Source organism: Salvelinus sp. IW2-2015, linkage group LG36 (assembly GCF_002910315.2).
Source record: "Salvelinus sp. IW2-2015 linkage group LG36, ASM291031v2, whole genome shotgun sequence".
In the NCBI taxonomy this organism is placed as follows: Eukaryota; Metazoa; Chordata; class Actinopteri; order Salmoniformes; family Salmonidae; genus Salvelinus; species Salvelinus sp. IW2-2015.
This window is the reverse complement of record NC_036875.1, coordinates 34953777-34964033: the sequence shown is the minus strand read 5'-3', so window position 1 is coordinate 34964033 and position 10257 is coordinate 34953777. Positions and strand designations below refer to the sequence as shown.

The window sequence follows — 10257 nt, the reverse complement described above, 5'->3', positions numbered from 1 at the left end:
GTGGGTGCCATTTCCACCAGTCCCAGATTACTAATACGACTTGAACAGATTACATTACATTTCAACACTACATCAAGCTTAGATTCTCTCCGATACTCCTAATTGAAACACAATTCAACTAGTTCCAGATTACTAATACGACTTGATCAGACTACATCAAGCTTAGATTTTCTCTCCGATACTCCTAATTGAAGCACCATTCAACTAGTTCCAGATTACTAATACGACTTGATCTTATACTTCGCAGATATCTTTACACAATGCCTCGTGTACGGACAGTTTTCACATAAAATTTAACAGTAATCCATACTCAGCCTCAGAAACACTGATCATATTTGGGTATTTGACTATAATATAATATGCAGATTTCGATTTAACAGGTTCTGCTTACCTTATATTTGTTGAGCTCTTTGATCAGTATTCTTGAGGCGAGTTGAATCACCGAATTGCTTCTGCGTACAGGTCACCCCTCCTTCTGGATCTTTCTCCACTCGTCTCCTGTCTCATCAACTTTCTATGGACCGAATTCAAAGTTTTAACTTCTACCGAGTCAGAAACCCGGATCCGGGAGCACCCCCACCCCCCACCAGTAAAAAAGCTGAATAGCATAGCTAGCATAGCGTCACAAGTAAATAGTAGCATCTAAATATCATTCAATCACAAGTCCAAGATACCAGATGAAAGATCCACTTCTTGTGAATCCAGCAATCATTTCTGATTTTTAAAATGTTTTACAGGGAAGACACAATATGTAAATCTATTAGCTAACCACGTTAGCAAAAGACACCATTTTTCTTTGTCCACCATTTTTTCTCTCCACCAGAGCTATCACCAATTCGGCCAAATAAAGATATTGATAGCCACTAACCAAGAAAAAACCTCATCAGATGACAGTCTGATAACATATTTATTGTATAGGATAGTTTTTGTTAGAAAAATGTGCATATTTCAGGTAGAAATCATAGTTTACAATTGCACCCACCATCACAACTCGACTAGAATAAATACAGAGAGCAACGTGTATTACCAATTTACTCATCATAAAACATTTCATAAAAATAGACAAAGCATAGCAATGGAAAGACACAGATGTTGTGAATTCAGACAATATTTCAGATTTTCTAAGCGTTTTACAGCGAAAACACAATAAATCGTTATATTAGCATACCACATGTGCAAACGTTACCCCAGCATGAATTCATGGCAACGGGAGCGATAACGTTATGATCACCAAAATATATTAATTTTTTCACTAACCTTCTCAGAATCTCTCGATGACAGTCCTGTAACATCATATTACAACATACATATAGAGTTTGTTCGAAAATGTGCATATTTAGCCACAAAAAAACGTGGTTATACAATGAGAATAGTAGCAAAACTGGCCTGAAAATGTCGGGCGCTATATTTGAGAGTGATCTAGTCTAATCGATAGCTAATCATAAACTTGACTAAAAAATACAGGGTTGACAGGAATCGAAAGACAAATTAGTTTTTAATGCAATCGCTGACTTACATTTCTAAAATTATCCTTACTGTGCAATACCGGGTCCGCCAAGCGAAGCTACACATAACAAAATGGCGATATATGCGTTTAAAATTTTTCAACAGAACAGCGATTTATCATCATAAATAGTTCTTACTGTGAGCTGTTCTTCCATCAGTATCTTGGGCAATGTATCCTTTCTTGGGTCTAATCTTCTTTTGGTCGAAAGATGTCCTATTGTCCTTCGAAATGCCCACTAACGTTCGACCGGGACCCCGAAACGTGCCCGGCGCTTCAAAGTGCATCACAAAGCAATGCCTCAAAATCGCACTAAACGGATATAAATTGCTATAAAACGGTTTAAATTAACTACCTTATGATGTCTTTAACACCTATAACGAGTAAAAACATGACCGGCGATATATAAGTGGCTAAACCAACGCTTGGAAAGAGAGCCAGTGCGACGTCCATCTCGCGTCAGGCGCAGCAGGAAAAGAACGGTACATCCGGTCTTTCGCGTTTTATACGGGCCCTGATTGCGCAATCGACTCCATTCAAATTGTCACCTCTTACTGACATCTAGAGGAAGGCATGGGCAGTGTTTGTATCCTCATAGGATTTACAGGGACTTTAAAACTGACCTGGGACCAGAGGCCAACATTTCTGAAATCTCACTCCATATCAGGAAAAGTGCTGTAGAATGAGTTCTGTTTCACTCAGAGACATAATTCAAACGGCTATAGAAACTAGAGAGTGTTTCTATCCAATAATAACAATAATATGCATATTGTACGAGCAAGAATTGACAACTAGGCAGTTTAATTTGGCAATGTCAAAAAAAATTAAGTGCTAACAGCACCCCTATTGACAAAAGGTAACAAACCATCCTCTGCTACCAAGTTTTGTTGATAAAACGTTTACTGGAGACAGGAGATCAAGTTGAGACATAGACAAGGTTGTTGATAAAACGTTTACTGGAGACAGGAGATCAAGTTGAGACATAGGACGAGGTGGATAATTGTATAATAAGGCAGTTTATTCACAAGTAAAAATATCTTTGAAATCGTGCAGCACGGCCCCTTCTGTCTGACTCGTATGGAATCGTCGGAAAAGAGAGCTCTAAGCAGTTTGTGCTGGTTATATATGCAACAAGTAAGGTAMGTTGATCTTGTAGTCTGGCCTTCCGATTGGTCGATCTGGGTCGTGGGTAGTCCTGTCCGGGCCTGATGTCGACGTTCCATTGGCTCTTCACACAGTTCTTTGTCTTAGAATCTCATCCTCGAGCAGAATGTATGTGCGCTTGTTTTAACAGGGGCCTGTTCATGGGGGAGGGGAGTGTGTGTGGGTCTGTGGTTATTATAAGGGTACYAAGAGTGGGGGTATAGTGGGGGATGGGTGCATGTTGTGTCAAGTATAGCTAGTGTTGAGAAGTTGTTAAAACAAGTTACCAGTATCTATTACAATTTCTTACAGTAAGCAGTTTATAATAGCAGTAAGGTACTTCGGGGGGTTTGTGATATATGGCCAATATACCACGGCTAAGGGCTGTATCCAGGCACTCCGCGTTGCATCGTGCGTAAGAATAGCCCTTAGCGTGCTATATTGGCCATATACCACACCCCCTCGGGCCTTTATTGGTTAAGTAACATCTTGTCAATTGTGGAAGCTGTTTTGTTGAAGAGTGATTTAGTAATGTATATGTGTACTGACAGACATCCAGTGTTTGAGCGGCGAGGAGATGACCTGTACACTAACGTCACCATTTCCCTGGTGGAGGCTCTGGTTGGCTTTGAGATGGACATCATACACCTGGACGGACATAAGGTAACTATGGACGAGTGAAGCTAAGAAATACATGCATACACTTTTACTGCCATGTACTGAAATGTTTTGGGGAGGGGAGCTTGTCTTGAGCCATCATTGCCCCATTCTCAAAAAGCACACAAAAAGACTGGTTGAAAAACAAAAAATATGCATTTTTGTTTTGTCTAGAAAATAAAGTATTTATTCATTATAAAGTATATTCTAAAAGGTATTCTAAGGAATCAGTGACACACTTTGACTGCTCCTCTGACTACAGGTCCACATTGTGAGGGACAAGATCACTAAGCCTGGTGCTCGGGTGTGGAAGAAAGGAGAAGGCCTGCCCAACTTCGACAACAACAACATCCGTGGCTCTCTCATTGTCTCCTTCGACGTAGAGTTCCCAGAGACACAGCTGAATGACAATCAGAAAGAGGGTAAGGAGGAGGCCGAAAAAGATGGGTGGGGGGGGGTGTGACTTGTAATGTATTTATTTCTGAGTTTGAGTTAATGATGCCAGGAGAAGGTAGGCTGCATGTTAGATATCAGAGCTGTTCCATACGAGGTATGGGTATTGTTGATGCATATTAAGACTCAGAGGCAAAGGACATGCCCGTAGAACACGCAAACACCCCCCCCCCTCAAACTGTAAGCGACACATATACATCACAATAAATCGTCTTCGAATTGCCGACTTTACACCACTGACCGGAAGACAATAAAGGTACACATTAACTTCTCAGATATGAAAGATGATGAAAAATGTAATTATGATCATTATGTATAGTCATTTACAATTGGGGCTTGCTTTTGTTGTTCCAGGAGTGAGGGGGATTCTGAAGCAGGCATCGGTACAGAAGGTTTACAACGGACTACAGGGATACTGACACACCAACAGACAGAATCTGGACTGAGTTCTGTGCTACAAAACACGCAATGGAACAAGCACAGGGGTGTATTTATTTTCAGATTGTTCTCAGGATGGGTTGACTTGATTTGTTTTATTTTTTAATATTCTACATTCTGAAGGTGACTTGACGTTGTCTATTTTCTTTTAAAGAAGTCCTTGTTATATATCACATTGACGGGTTGAAACTACACCGTATTTATACTTTTAATTTTCTTGCCCTCGTCCCAATTTTTTACTACCACCATTTCTTTGTCACTCATTTTCCTTTTGTCTTTTTTAATTCACCTTCAATTTCAACTACTGTCATCCAATGTGAACCACTATCACAGACATGTTTGACCATCAAATCCACTATCTGATGTTAAACCTTTATCACACCTGACTGGGCACTAAAAGAGGAGCTGGATTAAGGCAAAGGACTCTAACTCTGAAATCAAAGGACTATCTCATGGACATCAGCAAGACTGGAATACTATTCCCCTCTCTGTTGTTTTGATCAGTTTTACAGATGTAATACTGTACTAGGGTATTTCATCTTGAGTGATTTTGACTCCTCTGACACCTTCAACAATTCTGTCATTTATGGGTTTTCGGTCGTATAGGTTTTCAGTAATATCTCAAAACGCTGTGTAAATAGGAAAGAAACTACATATTGTTATTTTTGTTGTTGCTTTTGTTGAGTTGGATTGCATCTTTAGATGTCTTCTTTGGGGCAATGTGTTGAGTGTTCTGTCTGCTGAACGAGAGGCCACAGAGAATGGACCTGTTGAGCTGCCTCGCATAACCTCGTCATCAGGGTATGATTTTACCATGGAGAGCCCCTCTTTGGCTCCACCCACCACCATCCACACCTCTTGCTCCTCCTTTCAGCCTGTTCTGCGTCCCAAATGACACCCTATTACCTGTATATTACACTACTTCTGACCGGGCCCCATGGGGCTCTGACCGGGCCCCATGGGGCTTTGTTCAAAAGTAGGACACTAGATGGGGAATAAGGTTCCATGTCAGACACAGTCCTAGGTTCTCTGGACTACTCTTCCTGGCGGAATGGGGCTACTGTTTTCCAGAGTGCTACAGTACAGGAGGGAGAAGTGTACTTTCAGCTGAGAGTTCAATTAAAAGTTTATATAAATAATGACTCAAGGATTATTTTAGTGTGTCAATTTAAGGATGCGAGCTATGTCTCTAGCATGTCTATCAGTCACTATGTACATGGAGACCACAGGAGGCTGGTGGCACCTTCATTGGGGAGAACAGGCTGGTGGTAATGCCTGGAGAGGAATGGTATCAAACATAAGGGTTCCAGGTGTTAGATGCCATTCCATTTGTGCCGTTTCAGACATTGTGTGCCATCCTCCCCTTAGCAGCCTGCTGTGGTAAAGACAAGCGAGCCAATATATTACCAGGAGAGGGCCCGACATGTCGCCGGGAGAGGGCCCGACATGTCGCCGGGAGAGGGCCCGACATGTCGCCGGGAGAGGGCCCGACATGTCGCCGGGAGAGGGCCCGACATGTCGCCGGGAGAGGGCCCGACGTATTACCAGTAAAGGGCCCAATTGGCGGCATGTAGCCAAGTGGTTAGAGCGTTGTGCCAGTAACCAAAAGGTTGCTGGATGGAATCCCCGAGCTGACAATGTAAAAATCTGTTGTTCTCTCTGAGCAAGGCAGTTAACCCACTATTCCCTGGGAGCCGAACATGTGGGTGTCGATTAAGACAGCCCCCCCTGCACCTCTCTGATTCAGAGGGGTTGGGTTAAATGTGGAAGACACATTTCAGTTGAATATATTCAGTTGTACAACTGACTAGGTACCGCCCTTTCCATTATATTACCAGTAGAGGGCGGCAAGTGTACAGTGAATGTAAGGCAGCCAAGGATGCCTGCTGCTACCACTCCTTGAGGAATCATTGGTCCACTCTATATCCAGGACCTCACATAGCTCTTCGTTATATGATTGCATTCACATGATTGTTATGGCTTTATAGATTGATTGTTAGTGATCTATGAATTTTGTTGATGGGCAGTTCTTTATCTCCCGCATTTGTTCTGGTTTTACTGCTGTGATTGGCTGACTTTATTGGTCAGATTATAGGACTGTGGTGTCTCTAATCATGTGCTTGAATGAGAGGATCAGGCAGTGTGTGAGTCTATCAGACTGTGTATCGTACTGTGTGTGTATGTGGTCCGTATGATGCTGTTAACCCCTTGTACTCACACCTCCACTCTGTATCTGACCTCTTTGTGACCCAGCTGGTTCAATTTATTCTGTAAGACTGTCTGTCACCGACTGAGGTTACGTCCCAAATGGTACCCTATTCCCTATATAGTGCACTACTATAGACCAGGGTCCATAGTGCTCTTCCCTATATAGTGCACTACTTTTGACCAGGGCCCATAGTGCTCTTCCCTATATAGTGCACTACTTATGACCAGGGCCCATAGTGTTCTTCCCTATATACTGCACTACTTTTGACCAGGGCCCATAGTGCCCCTCNCCAGGGCCCATAGTGCCCCTCACTATATAGTGCACTACTTTTGACCAGGGCCCATAGTGCCCCTCACTATATAGTGCACTACTTTTGACCAGGGCTCATAGTGCTTTGGTCAAAATGTATGCCCTACATTTAAGGAACAGAGTGCCTTTTGGGATGCAGAGTCAATCTCAACTTTGTCCCCAGATGAGATCTACCCATCCCTCCTCCTCCACCCCTCTACCTCGCTTGTGGGAGGGACAGTGGGCGGAAGGTTGTCTGTGAGTCTGTCTGGTTGGGTGCAGCAGGCGATGTCCACATGACTCAGTTCAGTATGGGGGTTTTATAGTGCGGTGACAAGCGCATCTGCCCACCAGCATGCATGTGTTTATATTTGTCTGAATTTGTGTGTGTGCGTGTGTGTGTGTAAGAGAGGGAGAGAGAATACATGGGAGGTCTTCCTGTGTCTGGGAGGTGCTTTCCCAAAACTGATTGCCCCATACATCTCTAATATCTGACAGTAAATCAGGTTTATTATGCAGATATTGCATTTATTTTCTCCCATCTTACAATGATGGCTTTGTGTCCAAACTGCACACAACTGTGTGAATCTGTGTGCAGTCTGTGTGTATGATGAACCCCCACAGAGATGGCTCTGTGGTATTGGGAAGCTCCTCCACAGCCAACCACACACATCCTTTAGTCATTATCAATCTGGATGAGACCCAACAAGCAGGGTTGGTTGGTGATTAGGATGTATAAAGACTCTGTTTAACCTCTAATTAGCACAACATACAGCTCTCTCGATGTCATGCTGCATAGCCGTCTATTTTAGATATGGCTCTGGCTGCATAGGGAGATTCCCAACCCAGTCCATGTATCTTCACCTATAGTTACTGGCAGTGATAATTCACAGATGTTTTCAGACTTCAAATGTCATCTATTGGTGAGACGAGTATAAGTCCCGCAAAGTTTTATAGATCCAGCTGCATAAATATGCCTGCAATCCAAATGAATGAGAAAGATTGCCACTGTCTACTTTAATCATTTTAGATGGTAACTATCTTTCCCATTCATTTAGGAATGGTCCTTGCTTTCCGTGATCCTTGGGACATCCCCTATCCCATTGAAGTTTAAATGTAAAATGGGTAAGGTTAGGTAAGGGTGATGGTTAAGGTCAGGGTTTAGCGTAGGGTCATCCCAAGGATCCTAGAAAGCACCATTTAGGGAATCTGGATTGACAAACTTTGATTTTGAAATTATGAACTACCCCTCTAAGGTACAATAAGGCAGCATTGCCTGTATGATGGGCCGACAGACCTCCCCTGCAGCCCCTCAGGGGACCTCAGTCAGTCCAAGCACACTTCAGAGCTCTGTGGGACCCGGCTGTAGGTAGAGCGTAGGTGCACTTGACCCAGAGCAATGACACTCTTTAAGTGTTAAGTGGACCATGTGATGTGATGTCTAATTGCACAATCTGCTAGCCAGGGAAGGGAAGTGGCTGAGGGAGAGGAGAGAGAGATGGCGCCAGCAGCCATGTTGACCTGTACTGACTGAGCAGTGTGCTCAGCTGATGGAGCCTGACCCTGTGTGAGGCAAGATTTCAGGGGGGTTTGTGTATGAGAGTTCGGAGTGTGTGTGTGGGGGGGGGGTTCAGAGTGCGGGGATAACAGCTCAGTATGGTAGCACTGCTAGTAGTAGTAACCCAAAGCAGTAATGATGACATGCACTGAATGTCTCTGTGTATTATGACTTCTTTAATGGAGAATGTTTTTTAATGCCTTAAAAAAATTATTATAATAATTTGAACACTCTGGAAAAGATTTACTAGTCTGTCTTTCAAAAAAATAAATAATAACGCCTTACGTAAGTGTGCTTTACACACAGCCTTTATCTTTTCTTTAATTAAATTACACGTCCAAACGTTCAGAACGTCCCGCTTTCTGTGTTACTAAAATTCAATCAATTGTCACAGGGAATATTCATGAGAGAGTATGCCTGAAAACCGTACACACAGAGCAGGGATGAGTTCAACAACACGTCATCTGTTTCATCCCTGTGTGGTTATCGATGCAGCACCAACATGTGTCTCAGAAGGGAGGAACGAGCACCCCGAAAAAGAAATGGTAACGGACAAAGCCTACAATTTGTGGTTGAGCATAAAGCAAACAATAGGCAGCGTTTGTGTCAGCAGTGTCCTCTGCTCTTCTCGCTGTAGCTTAGTTTGAACACGGCTGGGGACGGCTGTAGCGTCACTGTGCATGTCATGTTGCTATATAAAAGCCAGTCACCTCAAAGGGAAAAGCCTCAACTATTCAACAATGAATAGTGGGGCTGTAGGCAGGAAGAATTGCTGTTTATCTAAATGCTCCTGGGCTAAACATAGTCAGCTGTCATTATGTCTGTCTATTCTTCCTATTCCCCTCAAACATGTATTTATTTATGTCCCAATTCTGTAGTCTAATGACCCATTTTGTGGTTGAAGAGACTAGCTGAGTCTCCCTCCCTCCCAAGCCACAAGACTCCTGAACGGGTAACCATCTGGTTACCCGGACTATTTGCATTGTGTGCCCCCCCCAAACCCCTCTTTTACGCTGCTGCTACTCTCTGTTTATCTTATATGCATAGTCACTTTAACTATACATTCATGTACATACTACCTCAATTGGCCCGACCAACCAGTGCTCCCGCACATTGGCTAACCGGGCTATCTGCATTGTGTCCCACCACCCGCCAACCCCTCTTTTTACGCTACTGCTACTCTCTGTTCATCATATATGCATAGTCACTTTAACCATACCTACATGTACATACTACCTCAATAAGCCTGACTAACCGGTGTCTGTATATAGCCTTGCTACTCTTATTTTCAAATGTCTTTTTACTGTTGTTTTATTTCTTTACTTACCTACACACACACATCATTTTTTTTCTTCTCTGCACTTCTGGTTAGAGCCTGTAAGTAAGCATTTCACTGTAAGGTCTACTACACCTGTTGTATTCTGTGCACGTGACAAATAAACTTTGATTTGATTTGAAAGGGTAGTGACTCGAGGCAGCGGAGGGGAGGCAGTCTCTCTTGAGCCTGTAGAGGACAAACAGTGCTATAGACCACCTATCAGGATGAAAGAGCATGGACAGTGTTTCAAATCAACGTAAAGCCCTGTCTTCCAGCTTGCAGGCCTGTGGTGTGTACACATGTTCCTTTATCAGGCATAATCACTCATTAAATGATCAAACTCAATGAATTTAACTGTACAGTTGTGCACTCAGCCAATACATAGAGAATTTTTTTCCTTCTTCCCTAAACTTTTACCAACGAATGTCAAGGGTTTGTATGCTTGTAGAGTCACATTCCCTGCAGGACATTTCTAAACCTCAGACTGTCAGGACCGAGTCCAAGGGCCAAGGTCCAGGGCCATTTGAATGGGGCCATATTATATATTTTATGTGTACATCTACAGTGCATTCAGAAAGTATTCAGACCTCTTGACTTTTTCCACATTTTGTTACGTTACATACAGCCTTATTCTAAAAAGGATTAAATATATTTTTTCCCTCATCAATCTACAAACAATACACAACAAA

At 42.8% G+C, this 10257-nt stretch overlaps 1 protein-coding gene across 1 annotated transcript in view; it reads left to right on the top strand.

Annotated features, from left to right (window-relative positions):
* dnajb11 (DnaJ heat shock protein family (Hsp40) member B11) overlaps nt 1–5337 on the top strand; it is a 27047-nt gene extending 21710 nt beyond the window's left edge. Inside the window, exons 8-10 of the mRNA XM_023981580.2 lie at nt 3199–3310; nt 3567–3726; nt 4112–5337. Coding sequence (XP_023837348.1) covers nt 3199–3310; nt 3567–3726; nt 4112–4176 — 337 coding nt within the window. The 3' untranslated portion in view covers nt 4177–5337. The remainder of the gene's footprint in view (nt 1–3198; nt 3311–3566; nt 3727–4111) is intronic.
* The last annotated feature ends 4920 nt before the right edge of the window (nt 5338–10257 follow it).